Raw genomic sequence first — 25273 nt, forward strand, 5'->3', positions numbered from 1 at the left:
TGATTTTTATTAGTGATCTTTTTCTTTTCATATGCCAGGTTCATGGATTTTGAGTCTTTTAGTACATGAATGTGGTATATTCCTTCATTTATTTAGGTCTTCATTAGTTTTTGTTTGTTTTTTTATTTTGGCCTGACTACACGGCTTGTGGGATCTCAGTTCTCTGACCAAGGATTGAACCCAGGCCACGGCAGTGAAAGTGCCAAATCCTAACCACTAGACCACCAGGGAACTCCCTATTAGTGATCTTGATTGGAAAAAAGTCTCCAGCCCTGGCATGAGATTGGGTTGAATGATAAACTGCCTCAGGATTTAATCCAGAAGGATCTTTCTTTTGTTTTTAAAACAATTTTTAAAGCTGCTTCTTTTTTCCTGGTTTGTCATTTTCTTGAAGTTTTTTTTTTAATTTATTTTTGGCTGCGTTGGGTCTTCGTTGCTGTGTGCAGGCTTTCTCCAGTTGCGGTGAGCAGGGGCTACTCTTCATTGTGGTGTGCGGGCTTCTCATTGTGGTGGCTTCTCTTTGTTGTGGAGCACCGGCTCTAGGTGTGTGGGCTTCAGTAGTGTGGCACATGGGCTTAGTAGTTGTGGCACATGGGCTTTGTTGCTCTGCGGCATGTGGGGTCTTCCCAGACCAGGGCTCAAACCCATGTCCCCTGCACTGGCAGGCGGGTTCTTAATCACTGAGCCACCAGGGAAGCCCCTTTCTTGAAGTTTTAACTGAAATAGCTGCAGTGAGTAGATTTAAGTTTTAGTTCTCTGTAGGGCTGAGATTTTGATCAAATTTTAAACTAGCACATCATCTCTCTTTAAATTGATGGATATTCTGAAATATATCAGAGGTACAAATGGAATCTGATAGCTATCTAAATGGTTAAATGCTTACTTTTAATTCACTGTTACAGGTAACATTCAGATATCTTGGATCAATGACACATCAGCATTTGTTTCTCTCAGCCAACCTGAACAAGTACCAATTGGTAAGTCTTTTGGACCTTCATTTTGTGTATTAATGAAAAGTGGGAGCTTGCCCACTTCCCAGTCTAAACGCTGTGGGTTCAGTCAACTGAGCTGATTCACAAGCGTTGCTGCCCGGTTTGTTTTGAGCTTGTCTCTAAAATAAAGGAAATAATTAGTAAGTAGCATGTGTAGATGAGAAAATAAGACAAATGTATTGATTCCTTAGATATACTATATCATATACTTTTTACTTTTCTATTCCTTTCCCATTGCCCTTTTTCTGAAATGATTTATATGTTTACTATTTGAGGGTTAGAAATAGCAAACTGAGAGGAATAGGGGACAGACACCAAAAGGTGATCCCTGTATTGACCTGTTTGCCTCTGTACTTTTCCCATTTATTTATAATTTTTTGTGGTTTATTCCATTAGACTTGTGTCAAATACTTGTTTTACGAACAAATAAACTGAAAGATATTTTATTTGCTTCTAAATTAGGATTGTAAAAAGGTGGAATGCTACCTTTCTTATTGTTGGACCCTAAATGATTTTGATATTAACCATCACAAAACAGTCTATTTTCTTAGGATGAAAAGCTATTGAGTTAAATATTGAAGAAAATATATATTGTTAAGCTGCTTCTTCAGACAGATTTGAAGTTCCCTGGTGCTTAATGATGTAATTTTTCTTTTTATTAAATGAAGTGCCACAGACTAAAACTATATAACTCTGATAATGTAGCTATATGAGCAATTATATGAAAATTTCTACAAATACACAAATTCAGGTCAGAGTATTTTTGGTGTTTAAAAAAAATTATATAACCATTGCAGGAATATATGCTATGTTATAGAAATGAAAAGTTTAGGCTCTGGAGTCATATTACTACACTACCTTTGGTTGTGTGACCTTGGACATGGTATTTAACCCTGATAAGCTTCTGCTTATCTCTATAAACTGAGGATGATGTTATGGATTTTTTAGGGTTATTATGAGGACTGCATGAGATGATTATGTTTATAAAGCTTGGCATCACTATGAACTTTTATTATGATTATTTAGCAGTAGATTTCAATGTGAAATGTACTTCAGAAGCTCATAACACCAGGAAAAATGTTGGATCCAGGGTGTGAATAATATTGCTAGTTAAATGTTTTTTTAATATTTGCTTATTTCTGTGACCCATACCCCCACAATCCTTAGAAAGACAGTTTACCTGGAATCCAAAGGGATTGAATTATTAGAGAATTGTTAGTGGGGGGCAGGGACCCTGAGGTTAAGACTGTAGTGAGACTTCGGTGTAGATGAGAGAACACTGAATGTTAACTTCCCACCCGAAATCTCGTCACGCCTCACCTGCTCACTCAGTGTCACACTTCAGCTTCCTTGCTGGTCAGTCTCAGGAGCCATGCAGTGGGAGAGAAGGGGATGCGTAGGCTTTGAAGCCACTCTGTGCCTCCACCACCTGTCAGCATTTTTGGGCATTTTACGTAAACTCTCTAAGCCTCGTAAACTCTCTAAACTCTCACCATGCATTTTTGGACATTTTACGTAAACTCTCTAAGCCTCAGGTTCCTCGTTTGAGTGACACAGATGATGATAGTTTCTTTGTGAAATGAGATCATGGATGTTAAGTTCTCAGCAAAGAGCCTGGCACTCCACCAGCAGTGCTTGACAATTGGTAGTAATTATTGAAATACTTGCTTGGCCTTCCTTGCTATGAACAGTAAACATGAGTATGTGTAAATCTGAAATTTGTAAGACACTAGTGAGTAGTGCTTAGTTGAAAATACAAGCATAATTCCTTGTTTATGTGTGTGAGGTGTCAGAGCTTCTTTTATTGTTCCTGTTACACCATATTTGACATGCAATAATGATTACTCCCTTACTTATTGAAAGTGTCTTTCAATAGTACAGTAGCTTTTAAGCTCAGTATTTTATTCAATGATACCTGAAATCAGGGAGCTACATTTCCGAATCATGTAGGCACAGAAGTCCTCTGATTTGCTTGTTTGCCCATCTTATTCTCTATTGGATCCTCCTCTCATGCCTGGCACATGCTGTGGCATGAGTAGATAGATGTGTGTGTGAACAGGCGATGTGGGGAATAGGCCAAGATGAAACTGTGATCTTCTTACCTTTTTTCCTCCTAGGTTAAGAAGTTAGATGACTGTTGTCTTTTGATACATGCGGCTGTACTAGTAAAGTCTAATTTTCCATGATAGTCTCTTTTCTGACACAAATGACAACTCTTAACATAAATCCCTGGCGGTGCACGTACTGTGCCTACGACCGCAGTTTCTTTGCCAGCAGCCATCTTTTACTCAACCATCCCCCACCCCCAGGGCTTGGCTTCGTCTTACTTGCCTCCTCGTCTCAGCCTAAACAGCCATGTCTTCCGATGTTTTCTCTGGCTCCATTTGCAGGGGATCAGACCCCATTCTCTGTGCTAGCCTGGTATCCTTTCTTAATATACCTTGCTTGGTTGTCTTCCCAGATAGACTGAGAGCAGGGACCATATCTCTTGTTTGCCATTGTGTTTTCAGTGCTTAGAGTCGTAATGTCTGATGTTAGTAAGTGTATGTTAAATAGTTGTTGAGCTGAATAAATGACATTCAAGGTGTTATGACTTAGAAACGCCGTTTTGCGCCTGATGGTTGTATCTCACCTTTTGCTATGATTTCTGAAATTATGCAGATGTTTCCCTGAAAGACAATGTAAAATTTGTTTTTTATAGTGGTAATTTTACCAATGAGAGAGACCCAGGGTATCTAATGTGCCGCAAATCCTATTAATGTTATCTTAAACAAATTACTTATTCATTTCAGCGGAAACAGAGGGCTTGTTAGATCAATAACGTAATGTTGGAAAAATCATTAAATGCCTATTTATATAGCAGCTTGTAATGGCTTCTTTGGCTTGGTTACAAACTATTTTTGATTTACACTTACGGAGTTGCTTTTTAACTGACACATGCCTTTTTCTTTTGGTAGTGCTAAGTCTAATCAAGATTTCTTTAAAGCCATTTTCATGAATATGAAAACTCTTTTTCAGGTCTATTGAAATTATTAAAACTCTTTTACTGAGTGCCATTTAGTTTGATTCCTGTTGCGTTTTGTTTGCTGCTGCTGTGAAGATAAAAGAGTCCCTGGTTGCTTTGGGGTTCAGATAGTGAAAACCCATCCAAGCCATATTTTCATATTCTTCCCCTCTGGCTTTTCAGGGAAGACAGCACGTGGCCAGTGTAGGACTTGATGCCATGGAGGAGATCACTTAGCCTCACCGTTTGAGAATTTTTCTCTGAGTAATCGAACAAGAAATCACCTGTAATGGTCACATCTGAATACCTCAGACACATTTAGGATTTTTATATATCTAATATAGTTTTGTTAAATGGGGAAAAGAGCTCAACAATATTTCAAATGTATTAGCCCTTCCTAGTCATACTCTCAACAGTTAGACATTGTCTTGAGTGTCCTTAGATATATTATAAGGCATTATCTCTCTACCTGTAAGTTTTATAGAAATAGCTTGAGGAAAATAACCTTTTCATTTGTTTTGAAAAGCCAGAGATTAGAGTACACCATGAATACTACAGGAAAATTTTAAAAAGCAAAAATTGATGAAGGCACTTTAGTAGAGGTAAAAACCTATTGGTTATTTTGTAAAGCCAGCCCCAATTCAGGGAGTTATAGAAATTCCCGATATACTGCCTTAGGAGCTTGTTCAGGATGATTTGTTGGGATGGGGGAGGTACTTGGCTTCACAGCTTCACTTCAGTCCACAGTATGAGTGTGCTTATATAAAATCATCCTTTTAAAAGCGTAGCTTTTGATTGTGCTGAACAGATAAATATTAGAGTTGTTATATGACTTTTGCGGCGATTATTCAGTACTGGATTTGCTAAAAGGCTGCTTATAACTTTAAACTTTACCTGTGCTTTTTGTTAGCCTTTTAATGTTTACCAAATCTGTAGTGATAACTGTTTTTCATTCGTGGGATTGATTTGTGTTCTCATTTTTCCTCAATCACTCTAGCTAGGCGTTCCTGATTTTGTTGCTCTTTTCAAAGAACCAGCTTTTGGCTTACTTCGTTTTTCTCTGTTGTTTGCTGGTGTCTGTTTTGTTGGTTTCTGCTTTTTTGTTTTCTTCTTTTTTTTTACTTGCTTTGGGTTTAATTTGCTCTTCTTTTCCAGTTTCTTGAGGTAGAACGTTATGTAATTTTTTTTTGTTTTTTTGAGGTACGCGGGCCTCTCACTGATGTGGCCTCTCCCGTCGCGGAGCACAGGCTCCGGACGCGCAGGCTCAGCGGCCATGGCTCACGGGCCCAGCCGCTCGTAATTTTTTTTTTTTTAAGTCTTTAAAATTTTTTGAGCCTGGCTTCCTATAGTTTAGCAGTCAGCCCATGATTGGTCAGGTGTTGTGCTTGAACACCTGGAGCCAGTAAGGCTCTTACCCTTTGCCAATGAGGTTGGGGAACATTCAGCATCCAACCTTCAAGCAGTTCACAGTCTGCCCCAGTTTTCACTTTCGGCCGGATCTCTGTTCTCCTGTGTGAGGGCACAAGGCCTCAAGCCCGCTAGCAGTGTGTGTGTAGCTAAGACTCTCTCCCAGTCATTGATTTTGACCTCTTTTTGTTTCTAATACAAGCATTTAAAGCTATAAATTATCCTGTAAGCACTGTTGCAGGTGCATCCCATCAATTATATGTTGCTTTCATTATCATTAAGTTAGATACATTTTTCTAATTGCTCCTTTGACCCTGGATTATTTAGAAGTGTGTTGTTTAATTTCCAAGTACTTAGAATTTTCCTAATTTCTTATTGTTGCTAATTTGTAATTTAATTCTGTTGTGACTAGAAATTTTAATATGATTTTAGTCCTTTTTTTTTTTTTTCGGTACACGGGCCTCTCACTGCTGTGGCCTCTCCCGTTGCGGAGCACAGTCTCCGGACGCGCAGGCTCAGCGGCCATGGCTCACGGGCCTAGCCGCTTCGTGGCGTGTGGGATCTTCCCGGACCGGGGCACGAACCTGTGTCCGCTGTATTGGCAGGCAGACTCTCAACCACTGCGCCACCAGGGAAGCCCGATTTTAGTCCTTTTAAATGTACTGAAATTTGCTTTATGACCTAGCATAAGATATGACCTATCTTGGTGAATGTACTATGTACACTTGTAAAGAATGTGAATTCTGCAGTATAATGTTTGATCTATTGATATAAATATCACTGTTGTTCAGATATTGTGTCTTTACTGATGTTTTATTTAGCAGTTCTGCCAGTTTTTGAGAGAGGGTGTTAAAATCTCCTATGATTGTGGAATTGTCTGTTTCCCCCTTTAATTTTGTCATTTTTCCTGTCATATATTTTGAGGCTGTGTTATTGGGTGTGTGCACATTTATGATCGTTTTGTCTTTCTGGTAAATTGACTCTATCATTATGAAATGTCCTTCTTTATCTTTTGTATTACTATTATTTCTAAGTCTAACCTGATATTAATATAGTCAGTCTGTCCTTCTTGTGTTTTTAATGTTTGGCTGGTATATCCTTTTTCTGCCATTTACTATCAACCCATCTGTGTATATATAAAATAGTCTCTTGTAGACAGCATATAGTTGGGTATTCCTTTTTATTAATCCATTCTGATAACCTTGGCTTTTTATTGGAGTATTTAGTCCACTGATATTTAATGTAATTATTTATTGGTTAGGCTTGTCATTTTAAAGTTTGTTTTTTGTTTAGTCCCTCTGTTTTTCGTCCCTCGGTTTCCTCCTTTCCTGTCTTCTTTTGGATTATTTGAAATTTTTAAAAAGAATTATATTTTAATTTCTGTATTGGCTTTTTAGTGCTATGCCTATATGCATTATTTTTTAGTGGTTGCTTTAGAAATTTCAATATATATCCATAACTTTTCACAGTCCACTTAGAGTTCATATTCTCACATAGAAGGTAGAAACATTACATCCATATAGGTCCATTTACTCCAATTCCTATTGTCTTCCAGGCTGTAATTGGCATATGTATTACACGTGCTTTGATTATAAATCCCACAGAGTGGTGTTATAGTTTTGCTTTAAGCAGTCATACGTATTTTAAGAAATTAAAAGGGGGACTTCCCTGGTGGTCCAGTGGCTAAGACTCTGTACTCCCAGTGCAGGGGGCCTTGGTTCAATCCCTGGTCAGGGAACTAGATCCCTCATGCTGCAACTAAAGATCCCGCATGCCACAGCTAAGACCCAGCACAGCTAAATAAATAAATAAATATTTAAAAAATTAAAAGGATAATTTTAAAAATTTACCCAGATATTTACCATTTCAGATGTCTTCATTCATTCCTGAAGATCCAAGTTTCTTCAGGGTATCACCTGAAGAACTTCCTTCAGTCTTTCTTACAGTGCTGGTGTGGTGGCAACAGATTCTCTTTTTCTTTATCTGAAAATGTCTTTATTTTGCCTTCATTCACGTAGAATACTTTAGCTGGATATTGAATTCTGGGCTTTCAGCATTTTAAAGATGTTCCATTGTCTTCTGGCCTCCATGGTTTCTGATGACAAGGCTACAGTCATTTGAATCATTGTTGCCCTCTATGTAACGGGTTGTTTTTCTCTGGGTACTTTAAAGATGTTCTATTTACCATTGATTTTTTAGCAGTTTGAATATGATACACTTTGGCATGGCTTTCTTTGTAATTATCCTGTTGGGGTTGACTGAGCTTCTTGAATGTATAGATTTATGTCTTTTAGCAGATTTGGGAAGTTTTTACACATTATTCAAATATTTTTTTCCTTTTCTGTATTCTCTTGCCTCTCTGGGATTTCAACTACCTTTTGCTTATTGTTCCTGTGTTTCCTGATGCTCTTTTCATTTTTTTCTACCTTCTTTTTTTTTCTCTTCTTCAGATTGGATAATTTCTGTTTATCTACAGGGCACTGACTCTTCCCTCAGTCATTATGATTCTGCTATTAAGCCCATCCAGTGAATTTTAAATTTCATATATTGTATTTTTCAGTTCTGTATTTCCATCCAGTTTATTTTAACCTTTTCTGTTTCTTGTTGAGATTTCCTATCTTTCTTTTATTTTGAGCCTATATTCCTTTACCTCAATGAACATATTCAGAATAGCTCTTTTAAAGTCTTTGTCTAATAATTCCAACATCTGTGTCACCTAGGTGTTGGTACCTATTGATTACCTTTCTTTTGAGAATAGACCACATTTTCCTGGCTCTTCATATGTTCAGTAATTTGGGATTGTTTCCTGCACATTTTGAATGTTCTTTTGTGGACTCTGGATTCACTTATATTCCTCAGAAGAGTGTTGATGTTTTCGTTTTAGTTTTAGTGGGCAATTAGCTAAAACTACAAACCCCTTCATGCTTGTGGGAAGTGGCTCAGATCTTAGCTCAGACTGCTTTCAGTCTGCCACATGCATGGTTAAGGGTCAGCCAGGGACGTGGGCTATCTTTACACCACATTTGGAGTTCCCATTCTCTGGTTTCCTCTCTTCGAGGATTCCTTCCTCATTCTGTGTTGCCACTGGTTGCCCCTTGTGTCTTCCCCTGACTCCTCCTACCAGAAAGACATGGGATTTTTCTATCAGAGTTTTAGTTGCTCTTTGCCCTTTTTACTACAGATTCCCTTTAAGGCAGAGTCACATCCAAAAAAAAACAAAAACAAAAAAAAAAACCCCCCAAAACCCAGGATATTCACTCTGTGGCAGTTTGCTTCCTCCAAGTTTTGACTCCTCTCCAAAATCTCCCTGTTTCTGCTTCTGTTCCAGAGCCCTTTGATACTTGTTTTTAGCATTTTTTTCCAGAGCTTATGTTGTCATCAGTGGAAAGGTCAGTTTGTTAGGAGGTGGAATTCCTTACCTTTGCTTTTTAATTGTTACCCTAATAGCATCTACATTTGACACAAAACTTCGTGCCATGCTGTACTACCTCTTTCTCTGTTTAATAACATTTTAAGAAAATCTAATGTTAATGCATTAAGAACCTGCTACTTACCTCCTTTAACCAAATAAAAGTGACTTAAGTTCAGTTCCTTTCAAATATACATATATACTGAGGGATAATATCCTGACAAAGTATTTGGTGTTTTGCTTCCATCTGTGCTCTGGTCTTTCCTGTTGCGGAGCACAGGCTCCGGATGCGCAGGCTCAGCGGCCACGGCTCACGGGCCCAGCCGCTCCGCGGCATGTGGGATCTTCCTGGACCGGGGCATGAACCCGTGTCCCCTGCATCGGCAGGCGGACTCTCAACCACTGCGCCGCCGGGGAAGCCCTGTGCTACTTTTCATAGTTGGCTAGTGTGTTACTGTATATTTATTCTTGTCGAAGAGGAAATGCACAAAACAGTCAAGAAAGAACCAAAAAACAAATGATGTTTTTTCTTGCATGTTAATTTTCCTAATCTTAAACTGTATGTAGAGTTGGCTTACAACAATTATGTTGAATTATAAATTTATAGCAATAAATAAATGAGTTCAACTATGACATGACTTTTTAAAATAAAAAGCTTGTTTTGGAGAGAGGCGATGGGTGACTTGTGGGTTAAAATGCTACATGATTTTTATTCTATAAGTACTGAAACCTGGAAACAATATATTTGTTTTTATATAGACAAGATTTTTTTATAGTATTGGCTTATGGAGTACTTTAGTTTGGTTAAGGAAAATTGTTATTAGTAAGAAGCATGCATGTCTATGTGTTTTGTGTAGATATCTTCTCATTTGAAAACTTGTAAGAGCAACTGACTCTTTTCTTTCCCTCTCTAAATTGCTTAATTCACAAAAGGCACTGTGGAAATTTTTAATAATATTTATTAAGAACCTTCTTGTTTTACTAATTCCCTTATGTGTTTAATCATGAGAATTAGCAGCTTTATGCATCTCTGCTATGAAATCTGTATCAGGCAGATTTATTTAAGAGCGTGGCAGTAACTTGGACTCTTCCTAATTAAGGCATCAGCTGGTGTGAGAATAGGGCAGAAAGCTTCCTGACTGCCAGATAAGGCTTCCCGGGTTCTTAATATAATTGCCAGCATTAAAGCATCAATGAGGAAGAGTCCTGTGGCAGTTCGAACGTAACCAGGAAAAATGCAGTGTTTGTGCTTCAGAGGCTGAATCTTCATATTCTGTTAAATTGCTTGTTATCGGAAGGATTGAGTTTGATTTTTTGTGTTTTGTGTTTTAGGGGCAATGTTATCTGGATCTAAGAATGTTTGCTTTGTCAGAGTATTCAGGAAACCTATCAAATTTAGTTATAATATCATTTGTTAAAAAATTGCTTTTGTGGTGGTCTCCCGCCTCCAGTTTTAGAAGTAAATCAGACTCACTGTTGAAAATATGAGAAATATTTGAAATTACAAAGAAGAAAACAGTTCAACAATGGTCTCTCCATGTAGATATGAATACTAATAATATTTTGGTTAGTGTTTCCTGTCAGTTGTTTTACTCTGTCTAGATGAGTGTTTTCATAACATTTTTAATACTACGTGAGACTTGACTTTAAATGCATTTTTGGATCTGCTTTTTTAGTTAACATTATGTCACAAGCATTTTCCATGCCATTACACATTTTTCTAAAAGAGTTTCCTTTTTTTTTTGCGGTACGCGGGCCTCTCACTGCTGTGGCCTCTCCCGTTGCGGAGCACAGGCTCCGGACACGCAGGCTCAGCGCCCATGGCTCACAGGCCCAGCCGCTCCGTGGCATGTGGGATCTTCCCGGACAGGGGCACGAACCCGTGTCCCCTGCATCGGCAGGCGGACTCTCAACCACTACACCACCAGGGAAGCCTGAAGAGTTTCCTTTTAATGGATGCATTATATTTCATTGTATAGGTACATGTAACTTATTTAACTATATCCCTTTTGGATGTTTAAGTTATATCCAAATTTTTACTATTTTAAATTAATTCTTTTTTTAAATTAATTAATTTATTTATGGCTGCATTGGGTCTTTGTTGCTGCACGCAGGCTTTCTCTAGTTGGGGCGAGCAGCGGCTACTCTTCGTTGCGGTGCATTGGCTTCTCATTGTGGTGGCTTCTCTTGTTGCGGAGCACATGCTCTAGGCATGTGGGCTTCAGTAGTTGTGGTGAGCGGGCTCCACAGCACAGGCTCAGTAGTTGTGGCACGTGGGCTTAGTTGCTCCACGGCATGTGGGATCTTCCCGGGCCAGGGCTCGAACCCCTGTCCCCTGCATTGGCAGGTGGATTCTTAACCACTGCACCACCAGGGAAGTCCTTGAGTTAATTCTTTAATGAGCATCTTTGTCTTTCTTTATATCTCTGATTATTTTATTAAAATAAATTCTGAAGACATGAAATCATTGGGTCCATAATGATGATCTTAAAAAAAAACTGAAACAACTCATTTGTACCTCTTTTTTATTAAACAGTGATAATTTTTGTTAATGGAAATATTTTAAAGTACCAAAAAATTAAAAATTTGTGTAGTGCCCCTCTCTTTATTAACAAAGATAATTGCAATAGTATTTGAGATTTACTTTTCAACTGTGTATATTATATTTAAGTATATATTTTACCTTATAATATTTTATTCTTTGCATATTGTTTTACTGTGTGTTCTTTTAACTTACCAGTGCTTCATGTCTATGTAATAAGCTATTTTTTTGTGTTTAGTTGAATAACATTTCATCATATGACGGTATCATCATTTATTTAGCCAGTTCTTTGCTGGACACTTAAATAGTTTTAGGACTCTTGACTCCTATTTCAAAACAAGCTTTTATTTATTCTTTGTATTGAGTGTTAGAATCATTCTGTCGGGGACACTCAAAAAGCCCACTGGGATTTTTCACTGCTATTTTAACAAATTAATTCCAGTGACATCTTTATTTAGAAATATTCAGTCTTAAAAAAAAATTGGTCTTTATGACCAGGAATATGTATCTTTTCATTTACTCAGAAAATTTTGTGCATCTTTGAATGTAGTTGTATGTTTCATTGTTCTTGTTGTTTTTATCATACATACTTTTCAAGATTATGCAGAATAAGTTAGAAAGCAGATTCCATTGTGCCTGATTTAGTACCACAGCCATAGTCAGCTCTCGGGAAGTATTTTAGGATGCTGGTGGTTTTAGGAAATTTGAAGCAGTGAGATTAATCAGCCTGCTTGCTCTTAGGCCACTGAGAGACTAAGTTTGAGAATTCAACACAGACCCTGCGTCTCTGATTCTTATTCTTGAGGCTTCATATGCTGTTTGTTGTTGTTTTGTCACCAGAAGTAATGAACTGGTTGATTAAATAGGCTAGCTGTGTTAGTCTTTACATGTTAGCATTGTTTTCTCAGACATGATTCCTATTGTCTACAACCTTACTATTTTAAAGAAATGAAATAAATTTGGTATTAGCAAATTTGAAATACTATAAGTGAAATGATTTTGGACCACTTCAGTGGCTGTTTCAGAATATTATTTTGTTACAGAAAATGTTACCAGCGAATCTCTTGGGGTGGTGAAATTACAGGAAAATTTTACTTTCGTGTTTTTTTTTTTTCTATCTTCTGTTTTTCTTTAGGACAGATATTACCTATGTACTAAAATATTTAAGTTTAAGAATAAAGTCGTAGTACTTTCTTTTTTATATGTGTGGGGGCACAGCAAAAGGAAACGTCCTGCTTCTGAAATGCTTAGACATCTAGCATATTGTTGACTGTAGTTATTTTATGGTTATCTTTTTTCTAATTATGAAATTTATGGAATTAGTTTCCCTGGATTTTCCTTCTTCAACTTTTTGGTTTAAATCTGCTATTCTGGGAAGGTGGATATGAAACATTTTTGATTTGTGATGTTTGTTGATAATATTTCCACTGTTGAGTATTTTTGCAACCCGTCTTTTCTTGTTTATCCTGGAAAGAAGCCCAAACATCACTTTAGTAGCAGGGTAAATGTCACTTCATCATGTTGAGCAAAAATGCCAGAAAGTGCTAGACCACTGAAGTGTTAGAGTGGTGGTTACTCGAGCACTTCAGACCAGGGTTTTACCTTAACTTCTACACCTCATGTCACCTCATGTCAACATATCTAGATATTTAAGAGTGTTTTTCAGGTTTCATGATTATAAAAAGCAAGCATGGATTAAAATAACTGTTTAGTGATAAGGCTTTATATTACACTGTCCAACTAGTAGGAATGTCTTTTGTTCTTCCTTAAGGTGAATTGGAGTAACGTGGGGAACATCACAGAGATTTGTTTTCTAATTGCTTCAAAGGCAGAGGAGCAAACTGCTACGGTATTGGGAAAAGGAACATAGAAAAGACACCAACACATGAAAATAAAACTTTGAAACTGAGACTTTTTTTTCACAAATCCTTTATTGGTATTATATAGATAATTTAAAGGAAAAGGAAATAAATTTTTATAGCATGTTATTTAGCAAAAAAGTATGAGCTACTTATAGGACATCTACTGATTTTGGTAATTGTTGTTTCCCCAAATATGAATTGCATTATAGTGTGAGCAGGGTCACATTTAGGTGTGCATTTTTGTAATTATAGGTTCAGATGGATGTAAGCCTTATTAATTTATCAATGTGTGTATTGCTAAATACCTTGTATTTTTATGTTCAGTGTTCTTTACAGTAACAACAGAGAAGATAATTATTATGAGGTATTTCACAAGTTTTTCTTAAAAAGATGTGTTTCTGGGAATTCCCTGGTGGTCCAGTGGTTAGGACTCCACGCTTCCACTGCAGGGGACATGAGTTCATTCCCTGGTCGGGGAACTAAGATGCTGTAAGACGAGTGGTGCAACCAAAAAAAAAAGGGGGGGGGGTTCATTTGAAAGCTGCAGTGTTAATCTTTGCATACATATTTGCCTGTCTGCTGTTGAAGAACCAAGGGACTGAATTTAGATGGGGAATAGAGATGAAATAATAAGCATTTCTACACTCAAGGAACTCATGGTCTAGTGAGGCAGATGGGTATCTAGACAACTAGTGCATCAGTACATGCTGGGGACTGTGATAAGGTACACTGCTCAGAGAGGGAGAACCAGTTCAGACTGACATGGAAACGCAGAAGAGGGTTAACAAGGAAGGCTTCCTGGAGGAGGTGGTGCCTGTGCTGATCCTAATAATGAGTTGGAGTTAGCCTAGTAGAAGAAGCCTGAGAAAGCTCTGGTAAAGAGTGGGACCAACACATCCTTTGGTTTGATTGGAACAGGGGGTACATGTGGTGGAGTGGCTGGAGAGGAAGTTAGAAGGTGGAAACATGAAATGTATGTGTTAAAATTAGGAGTTTGCATCTTATCCCTTGTACAAGTCTTCTGTAATGTTGATTTGGGGTAGTCTTTTAATTCAAGTTTCAAAATAATATATTGCATCTCACTGGTTTTCTTTTAAGTCTGAGGCTTTCAAAAGAATTTCCAGGTATGAGCTATTCTTGTAAAGCCTGATTGCTGTCAGAGGTGGCATCCCTGATGGCACTCTTCCACATCTGTTGGTGGCATTGTAGCACAGGGTCAAAAATGATGGATATATTCGAGCAGGTTCTACTTATTTTTAAGTGTCTAGGAGGTTGGTGTTTGCATTTACTCTAGTTCAGAGCCTTCTCTTAGAGACTGAGGCCAAATTGAATTTATCTGCCACATTTATAAATGCTATGCAGAATAATAAATGGGCCATTGGCTTCCAAGAATCGGTGACAGTGCACTTCAGTTCCTAATTTAGAGTTCACGAAAATTATCCCTTGACAAATAAGAATGCAAGAAAAGAAATCCTACTTGACGATTCATCTTTGGACAAACATGTAAATGTTGTTTACACAAATGATACTGGAGCCAGTCAAGGTGGGAGAGAATAATTGAATGAATGAATGAATCAGTGCATACAGATGGCAAGTGTTTTGTGTTCAGAGGAAGGGAAGATGGCTTACCTAGGGCTTGTCGTATAGTGTTCAATTGTCCCATCCAGGAGACTTGACTTCTTGAAGTGGGGACTGCCTCTTAGTCATTATTTTACATCCTTGGTATTTGGGACAGTGCTGGGAAGAGTTGGGGGAGGCTTTGAGAAGAGGCCTTGATGGGGTCCTTGAGAGAAGGCTGATTCTGAGTTAGCAGAGAAGAAAGATGATCGTTCAGGCAGAGCCGATGTGGGCAGGAAAGTGGATGTTTATGACACAATTTGTCAGGCTGGCTCACCCTCTCACTGGGCTGTGAAATCATTTTAGTGAGTGTGACCAGCTTTTTTATAAAAGGAAAAAGTTAGAAAATGTCAGAGTGAGTCCCATCTAATAAAGATAGGTTTGCTTTTTTTTTTTCTTTTTTCTTTTTTTTTTTTTTACAAACCCTTGTGTTGAGAGCTTAGGTTTGCTTTTTTTTAATGTTAAGTTTTTTCCAGGTATAAATCTGTACATGCAGGAATACATGTATGTGTCCTGGGTTGTAATAAAAATGTATCATTATAGCTCATGGTCAAAAAAGTTTGAATTCAGATGGTTTAGGAGACAGGTAAAATTTTTATATAATGGAGAGTCTTCTCTTCCATTTGTGCAGAGCACTGTGGCAGGTATTAGCAGTAGGGAGGAAGTAAAGGTGACTCTGACAAAGATCTCCATCCTAGGTGCTTCCTGTCTCTAGACCAGTGTGGGGCTGGGGATTCGTGTGGACAGCATCTGGCAGGAGTGATCATTCCTTCATTCTTATATCTCCGTGGACTGGGAGGAAACATCCACACTTCTCACCCAGAGAGGAACATTGTGGCTAAAGTGTCTGACCGCCCTCCATCCCCCCTGCTTGCTCCTCCTCATAGAAGGAGGCCAGTGGTGTATCTGATGAGTGAAATTAGGAAGAGGCTGACACCCAAGGGCCTTTTTGACCAGTGGTGGGGTCACTGCATTGAAGAAGGCAGGCCTAGAAAACCAGCGTCTGGTGTCTCTTCCTAATCTTGAGATTAGGAAATAGTTTAGATTTTAGAGGCTTCTTGCAACTGTCAGGTCTTTTTACTAATGGGGGTCTCCTGGTTTGGATTTCTGTAGAGCTGGTATTGGCTATGGTAGGAAGCCCTGTTTGGACCTCAGGCCCAAAATCCATCTCCAACACAATCTACTAAGGGGTCTTATGCTTTGGGGGAGCATAAAGATGATGCTATGTTGTCATCAGTTCCTCCATCTTTCCAACAAGTTGTTAGAACGCATAAGAGAGGATGATGCTCCCTAACTGCCAACTGGTACTAGTGGGACATATGGTTGGAAAGGATGTGATTCTGAGGGCCTTGATCGCTGCCTCATGAAATTTCAACTTTGTGTGTGAGCTGCAGAGAGCCTTTTGGTGCACCCAGAGGTGTGTGGGTGTGAGTGTGAGTGATAACATGATAAGGAATTTCTTTCATAAGGATGATGGGTTCTGCAGTGTGGGAGAACTGAGAGGCTGGCCGTGGCTGCACTGTTTCCAGAAGTAGAATGGCAACCAGTAATGACCTAAAGTTAAAGTTTTTTCTGTTCTGTAGTTGGTTTGTGAGGCTGTTTGTTTACTACCGACATTATTTGGATTTTGCAGACACTAAATTTTCTAGCTTGCCCCTCTTCTGTGTTACTAAACTGTTGAAGAGCTTTTTTTAAGTCCAGGTGTGACGTTCTCTGTCTTCATTCCATTTCACTGACCAGAAGATGGTGCTGTCGTGCTGGCAACGAATCCACCTTTCCCTCTTCTAGTAAAACTTGTCACCTAAAATGCTTATTCATGCTAAGTAATGTGGACACTTGGAGCATGCCCTTTCCACAGTGTAAACCTCATGCAGTACAGCAGCAGTTAGGCAACATTTGCGGGATCAAAAACCTTCAGAGTCTGGAGCCTGGAGAAACCTACCACGAGGGTCTCCGTTAGGTGCTTGCTCAGGGCCACCTTTGCACTCAGGGTAAAGTGACACTCTTGTAGGAGTCAGGATGAAGACCTCTGTTATTTGCTATTTGATCTGTGTGTAGTCTTCCATGATTTGGTTTGAAGATTTATGAATAGAGAGAAAATATTTTTTCCTCTTTTCTTTTTGTAAAAGATCTGAGTACCTAGAGGAAAACTCATGAATTAAAGTTTACCAGAAATACTGTGCTCAATTCAGTGTTTCACTGGATACTCAATTAATTGAATTACCCAAGCAACGTCTCAACTTATTTTAGCCGTTTGGAAGAAGCCCGGATGGTATGATGGACTTGGAGTAAAATTGGGTGTGTGATCTTGGGTGCTTGACTTAACTTCTCTGAGCCTTCAACTGTAAAATCAAGATGAGAAAATGCACTTTTCAGGGCTGGGAAGAATTGATGGAGTTAATAAAGGTAATGTTCTCACACAATGCCTGGCACTAGCTGCTTATTTAATGTGCACTTCTTGCCCTATCCCATCCCCATTCAGAAATCCAGACATTAAAATAGCATTACCGAATTGATTTTATAAAAAGTGTGTATTGCCGCATCGTGGAAACTGTGGTGTAAACCTCGTAGCATGATGTGTCCCTCAGATAGAAGTGCCCTCCAGTTAAAGTCTTCTCCCACCTGCACCTTTTCAACACAAGGCCAAAAGTGCTGCCAAAATGATTTTTAGTTATCTGTCCTTTGCTTTCCCGTGGCTTCCTGCGTTGCTGTTCTAATTCATCGTTTATCAGTTGCAGTTAGGGGTCTCCCTCGGAGTCTACTCGGGGTCCCCACTTCACTAGTTCCTGGAGCCTCTTTCTGTTACAGAGGTCAGCTTTAGAGTAGGTTTGCATATAATACCAGGACTCCACAGACACAGAAGTTTGTAAGATTTACTGTAAGGTCGAGCTACGGATTTATTCCGAGTCAGTTTGGGAGGCTGGTTTGGACATGGTCTTAAAAGTACAGTCAGTCCTCATTACGCACAGATTCTGTGTTTGTGAATTCACCTACTCGTTAAAATTTTTTCGTAACCTCAAAATCAGCACTCACGGAGCTTTTGTGGTCATTCCTGGACATGCGCAGAGTGGTGGAAATGTGAGTCTCCCAACGCACGCGGTCCCCAGTTGAGGTTGAACAAGGCGATGCTTCTCATTGCAGCTCGTACTGTAAACAAGGGTCCTTTTCACAGTCTATTTATTGCCACTTTTTTCACATTTTTGTGCTTTCTGTTGGCTATTTTTGCCATTTGAAATGCCCCCTCCCCCTAGTCATGGGGCCAAAGTGCTGTCTCTGTTCCCCAGCATGAGAAGACTGATGTGCCTCACGGAGAAAATGCGTTAGAGAAGCCGCATTCAGGCATGAGTTACAGTCCGTTGTTGCTGAGTTCAGTAGTAGTGAGTCAGCAATGTATGTTAAATAAGGTATCTTTAAACAGAAGTACCCGTAAAACAAGAGTGTGTGTTGATTGGTTTAAGAAAGTGCTGTGGCCGAAGGCTCGCAGGAACCTAGCTCTAGTCTCCCCTGGGGAGCAGTGGTTCAATGTTGGAGGATACTTGATAAAGCATCGTAAGGAGTGCGAATACTGAGACTGTTCCTCTCTGCCTTCATGTCTCCTCTGCAGTGTTCCACCCAGTGCTCTTAGGCAAAAGGATTCTGGGCTGCCTGCTTGTTATTTGTTTTTCAGGGAGAGCTGCGAGAGAGTCCTGGCTCCTGCCCGATAGGAACACTGCTGCAGAAATGGGCTGCTGCAGGGCGCCCAGCCTTGCCTGGCCTAGCGGGCAGCCCGGGCAGTAACTGGCACAGGGGCGGTGGGCTTCTCCAAGTGCTGGATAATTAGGTGGATGGAGACCAAGGAGCTTCATTTGGTGAGATGAGAACCAGGGGCTGTCTCCTCAGTTTATCGTGACTTTGGGTATTTGTTATTACACTTGTAAAGGATCGAGGGTGGTTAAATTTGGTTGTATGTTGAACATCTGTGCCTATAATTCCTACAGCTGTTGAATTTGACTTTCGTTGAAGGTGATTTGTCTTTATTTCTTCTTTTTCTTGATACCATATTTCTGCAGATGAATCCTCTCGTAGATTTCCATCTTACCTTTTCTGTTGTGTGGTGAGGTTTGAGAAAACCCAGGATGTGTGGTTCACCTTGGCAGCCTCTTCATTTCAGCAGAATTTAACTTGCATATTGGTCCCTTTAGAAGAGAAGGGGCCTGGGATGGGAGAAGAGTAAAAAGCTGTGGAAGATTCACTTAATGCCTTTGGCAGGTACTTGGAGAAAGCAACGTGCGGCAGACTTGGTTGAAGGGCACTTGCTGTCCCATTACGCAGTCTTTCTTTTCACCTCTGTACACGTAACACATAGTCCAGTCTTTCCCAAGTGGAGCCCACAGTTAAGGAAAGTGTCACTTTTAGATCTGTTAGGCTAATCAGATCCCTGGATTCACTGAGCAGCTCTGACCAGTCATTTGGTATGGGGACACCTTCATGGCTGGGTGACAGTGAAGACAGGCGGCAGTGGATGTGGTGGACAGGTGGTGCCCTAGCAGATTGCATGGCTGGCACATCGCTACCTTCACGTACCTGCCTGGGAGCTTGTTGCACAGACATGGCCACTCTGATTTTCATGTGGGTGGGTGTGCGCCCTACGTCAGGCTGAGAGCGATGCCTTGCTGGCCCAGAGGGCTTATCCCCTTCTGTGACCGCTGTGTTGACGGGGCTGTGTCAGTATTAAGTACTGAAACTGACAGGTCTTGGACAACTTCAGACATGGCTTCCTGCACTTTGCAGACACATCCTTATCTTTCAGATGGGCGGGAGTCGTCTGTTTCATTTCTTGGCAGAGAACAGCCTTTATCCATTGGTGCCTTTACTTCCTCATCTGTAGAGGGTCACATTTAGTAAGAGTGGCAGGGGAACTTCATCTGCATGTTTTTCTGAGAAGTCTTTCAACTGAAATTCTGTAGTGAGATTAAGTATTCTGGATAACTTCAGTCAAGCAGAAACAAGGAAATACTTCATTTGAGACCACCATGTGTACGCATATATATTTTTAAGGAGTAGTAGTAGTATTTGTTCTGGAAAATATCTAGCATAGACTGTTTTTAAAACTCTGTTGTTGTTTAAATTATCCTCTTCTTTCTCATGAAATTACTGAGAATTAATGTAGGAAGGCTCTTCCTTCCTCCCCATTACCTGTACTTGTACTGTGTTGGGTTATATTTAAAGGAGAGATTCGTTTTGATGTACAAATAAGAGTTTCAGTTTTTATGTATATGTATAAAATTCTACTATGATATCTGGTGGTACAAAGATTTAATGCATCTGAATGAGGAAAGATACACATAAAAACCACGGGGCAGGATCTGAATGGCACCGATGGCTATATTTTGTTAATGTTAACTCCTTAGAGAACTCGTATTGCTACAGAAACACTTTAATGGAATACTGTTTGGAAAATTATATTTTTAAGTGGAGATAAAATGTTTTCAGTAAAGTATTTTAAGTACATTTAAAGACTTTCCTCTAAATTTTCGTTGGATTTCTAATTCGAGTAAAGGGAGCTTTATCCCTCCTAGTCTAGTCCTTCCCTTCCCTCTTTTTTTTTTAATGACTTTTAAAAAATGAATTAATTAATTAATTTATTTTTGGCTGTGTTGGGTCTTCGTTGCTGCATGCGGGCTTTCCCCCAGGGGGCAGGGGCTACTCTCTTGTGGTGTGTGGGCTTCTCATTGCGGTGGCTTCTCTTGTGGAGCGTGGGCTGTAGGTGTGCGGGCTTCAGTAGTTGTGGCTCACAGGCTCATTAGTTGTGGCACACAGGCTTAGTTTCTCTGCCGCATGTGGTATCTTCCCAGACCAGGGCTTGAACCCATGTCTCCCGCATTGGCAGGCGGATTCTTAACCACTGCACCACCAGGGGAGTCCCCTTCCCTTCCCTTTTAAATGCTTGCAAGTATTTTGAAAAGTGATTATGTTGGAGCTTGATCTTTGTCTTCTTACCTTGATAAATCAAATACTCCTAATGCTGCAGTTTAGTAGCAGCAGCAAACAGCTGCCCCTAGGAGTCAAGATCTTTCTTCATAATTCATGTTTGGACAGGAAAGTGTACCTGGTAATGAATCTTGATTATCTAAACTGCTAGGGGTGGACCAAGGGTATGATAATATACTGGTTTGCCCTCAGGCCCCAGCTCTTCTTTGAGAGCTTACTTACTGATGAGGAAAAACAAACCCAAACAGAATTCATAACTAGGTAGTTGCCTTGGGAAAACAACAGCTCATGAAATGTTTTCAATTTCTTAGGCTAAAAAACAGAGAACTTAACTAAAGCTCATAGGTTAGAATCAACTACTGTGTTGTATCTGGGCTCCCCTGAATGACTTAGTCCTTTATCTCCTTAATCCTTGCATCACTCCCAGGAGGCATACAGTGTCAAGCAGGTTCTGTTTGGCCACGCAGTTAGCTACTACTCTGTCTTTGATATTAAGTGGCATAATCATTCCATATTCTCCAGAAATGTATAGCTTTTCCTAAGCCAGCTCACTCTCTACACACATACAGTATTAAGTTTGGGTTAAGTGGGAGGGTAGATTCTCTGTGCTCAGAGGAAAGGGGCAGCAAGTGGAGATTATTTTTCTTTGCACCCCAGTCCCCACCATAGAGTTTCTGGTTTTATGACTTCACGTTAGAGAATGTGGTTAAGATAGTCCATGATATTTGTTGAGTCTTGCTCTGTGACCTGGTCAGTTTTTATAAATATTCCAAGTGTGTTTGAAAGGAGAGTACAGTTTTCCAATCTTGAAGTATAGGGTTCCATACGTCCAGATCAAGCTTGTTAAATATGTGATTCTAATCTTTTATTTACTCATTATTTTCCTTTGCTTGATCTATAAGTTTATAATTGGGATTTTGGGGTTTTTTTTTTTAGCTCCTACTGTGGTTTTGAAATTGCTGGCTTATAATTCTGTCGGTTTTGGGTTTGGGGCATTTATTGTTCTAATTAGTGGTTTGTTGTTGTTGTTGCCCTGAACTCAATTTTGTCTGATATAACTTAATTACACCCAAATTTTCCCCTTTTGGTTAGTATTTGCTTCATATCTTTTCTAGCCTCTTACTTTCAGCCTTTCTGTGTCACTTTAGATGTGTCTTTTGTGAATAACAAATAGGTGCACACTTACTTTTCTTCAATCAGAGAATCTCTGTCTTTTAGATGGTGAATTTGGTCAAGTTATCTTTGCTATTCACCATGCTTGCTTCTTTGTTCTTAACACCCCCTAGTGGAGCAGGCTTGAGGTGTGATTTCTCTTACAGACTTTTCTCTTCCCACCCACAGCCTTAGGCAGGGACAGACTTGGTTGCCACATCTCCAGGCCAGTTGGTGAGTCTTTTTTATGTGCCCAGCTCTGTGCAGGGCCCTCAGTCCTGTTCTTGCCCCACACAGGCCTGAAACCGTGTCTGAGTCTCTGGCTTCTTGCTGTTGGGGCCTGTGCCCAGGTCTCATCCTCCCTGGGGCTGCCCCAGACCGCTCTTGCTCTTAACCCCTGGCTTCAAGTTCTTGCTCATTCTCGCTCATTTCTGACACCTGAGGATTTCTTTTTCTTCCCTTTAAGCTCAGCTGTACATTAAAAAAAAGAGAAAAAAAGTCTTGGTTTCCTTTCTGGAGTTCTCCCTGCAGTTCTAGTGGGAGGAGGCTCTGTGTTTCTGCACCAGCTTGGCACCCTCCCCGACCCGTGTGTGGCTGAAGATCTTTCTGTAATGTTGGTGTTAGGCCTTTCTTGTCTTTACCAGGGGGACTACTTTTACCTCAGACTTAGCTCTTTTGTATTATTTAACACATATTCCAAATAGAAAACAGCCACATTTCTCTGTTGGTGTGAACTGATTGGTGTGGTTCCTTGTGTTCATTTACTGATGCGTGACTCTGTCCAGATTATACCACGTGTCAGATGTTTGCCAAGCTGGAGGATTGGGGGCGGGGGGGTGGGACCTGTGGGTCATCGAATTTTTTGGCAACCCTGGTTTGCTTTCAGAGAACAGCCACAAAATCTTGAGTTTGGGGATATCTTTGCTCTGTTTATTGTTTGAACTCCTTCTCTCCATGAGAGTGAAAGTTCCAAAGGGGCCAAATTCTGGTCGAAATGTCTTAGCTTATGCTTAGACCTCATCTTAATTATCCCAGAAAAAAAAAAAATTAGAGGAATTTGACATATAAGTGATATCAATATGGTATCACTTACATGTAGAATCTAAAAAAAATTATATAAATGAACTTATTTACAAAACAGAGGTAGACTTATAGACATAGAAAGATTTATGGTTACCAAAGGGGATAGTGGGGGTGGGGGGGGACGGGAAGAAGGGGAGGAGATAAATTAGGAGTTTGGGGAAAAAAATAGAGGAATTTGGTCTATGGCATGTCAAATGTTCTATTTTACTTTGCTTTCCATATGAAAAAGAAAAGGGGATATTTAGGTTTGTCAAAGTGTGTTGTTATAGCAGCTTGAGAGAGCTGGAAAAGCAACGGAAGTGGAAATGAATTTGTGTTAAATCTTTTACCTTCATTAAGCCATTTGGGCAGCCAGGCTAGGAAACCAGAGGGTAACCCATTGTGGCATAGTCACCAGACAGGGGAATACAATGGTGAGTCTCGGGCCATGGTAAACTCACGTTGGCTCTCTGAGGGGTGTGGGGAGGTGAGAGGCTCCTGCGGTCCAGTTCTTGGTTTGGTTGAATTTTTTATTGAGGAAAACTGTTAAAGATACACAGGAAAGATGGAAGAATATAATGAATCCTTCTGTGTACTCACCCCCTCCCCTTTCAGCCACTATTATAGCCAGTCCTATTTCATGTCCACCAATACCTACTCTCTCCCTTTTTGTTCTATTTTGAAGCATATTCTAGACACCATGTCATATTCACTGGTTCTTATTTCAGTGTATCTCTCAAAGACAGATTCTTTTTTTAAAAAAACACAGCCACAATGCTATTATTGCTTTAAAAAAAATAAATCTTTAACATCGTCAAATATTCACTTACTGTTAAAATTTCTAATTATCTCACAAGTGTCGTGAGTTTTTCCTTTTCCTTTTGAGTCAAGATCCACATAAGGGCCACACACTGTGATTGTTGAAATGTCTGTCTCTTATTCTGTAGCTCTCTTTCTCTCATTTGTTGAAGAAACAGGGTCATTTGTCCTGTACAGTTTCTTGCAGCTTTGATTTTACTGATTGTATCCCCTTGTGTTGTCTTATATATTCTTCTGTCCTCCTGTTTCCTGTAAACTACTTATTAAATCTAGAGGCTTGATCCAAATAAGATTTGATTTGGTCAGGATGCAAGACCGCTTCATAGGTGTCATTGTGTTTGTCCATCGGGAAGCCCATGGTGTCGGGGATCTCTCGTTTTGTTATGTGACAGCTGTTAATGATTAACCTAGATCCATTATTTCATTAGAGGTTGCAATAAGGTGATACTGTAATTCTGGCATTCCTGTTTCCTTTATTTGTTGGAATACATTCATAAAGAGGAACTCTCACTTATCTGCTATATGTGGTTTACAATTGGTATAGGAAAAGCAGAATATGTGTTTGATTCTTTCCTTTCATTTTTTGCTCTTTTAAAAAGTGAGTTGACTTACTAGAATTGTCCAATTGTGACCAGTCGGTTAGCTATTTTGGTTTGCTATCACTGTGAACTCATGGACGTAATGGCACATAAACACCTACAATGCAATTCACCCAGGTGCAGTTTTAACCCTTACTAATGATCCAGTTCTCCCAGCTGTGCAAGTGAGAGCCTCTTGAGGTTGGCCAAGTCCTTTTGACCTGCCCTGTGACAGACGAGATGTTCCAGGTTCATCTGGTACATGCTCTGCCCCATGCCTGGAGTCACCACTCCTCTAAGGAGCTCTGGATACTTTTCATGGAAAATGGTATTTCAAGACCACAATCAGGGTGCCAGAGTGCTCACTGTGCTGAGTTGGTCATTGTTTTTGAGCCTTTACAATAGACAGAGCTAAGAAAAACATCTTCCTTTCTTTCAGATAAAAATACATCATGAGTTCAAACTGGCATTTCTGACTCAACATCAGAACTAAAGTTTTTTACTTAATTTGGTCTTACATATATCTTCTTTCTCCCATACCAAGAATCCTGGTTCCCAGTGATACTGGGAAGGGTGGCAATAGAGTATCATATAATTATTCATCTGTTTTATCTCATGGTATATACCCAGCAGTCTCAGAATAACCAACCAGTGCAATCACCACCAATGTGATAGAGAACAGTTCAGACTTTTGCAGTTTTGTTTGGCTTGGGCTGTTGCCCTTGAGGGATGTACAGTTTGATAGCTGTTTTAAAGCCTTTTGGATTAGTTCCCTCTCTGTGAGTTTATGCCCCAAGCTGGATACATTTAGGCTCATTTGTTTTCTTTTTAGTTCTTAGGGATCTCTTTTAATACAATT

General features: G+C 39.7%; 1 protein-coding gene across 1 annotated transcript in view; it reads left to right on the forward strand.

Moving 5' to 3' along the window:
• The window catches only part of PARN (poly(A)-specific ribonuclease), a 166509-nt gene that overhangs the window by 59312 nt on the left and 81924 nt on the right, over window positions 1-25273 (forward strand). Inside the window, exon 21 of the mRNA XM_007466961.1 lies at window positions 903-977. Within this exon, the coding sequence (XP_007467023.1) occupies window positions 903-977 (75 nt within the window). The remainder of the gene's footprint in view (window positions 1-902; window positions 978-25273) is intronic.

The sequence above is a fragment of the Lipotes vexillifer genome, unplaced genomic scaffold (genome assembly GCF_000442215.2).
Source record: "Lipotes vexillifer unplaced genomic scaffold, Lipotes_vexillifer_v1.1 scaffold232, whole genome shotgun sequence".
Lineage (NCBI taxonomy): Eukaryota > Metazoa > Chordata > Mammalia > Artiodactyla > Lipotidae > Lipotes > Lipotes vexillifer.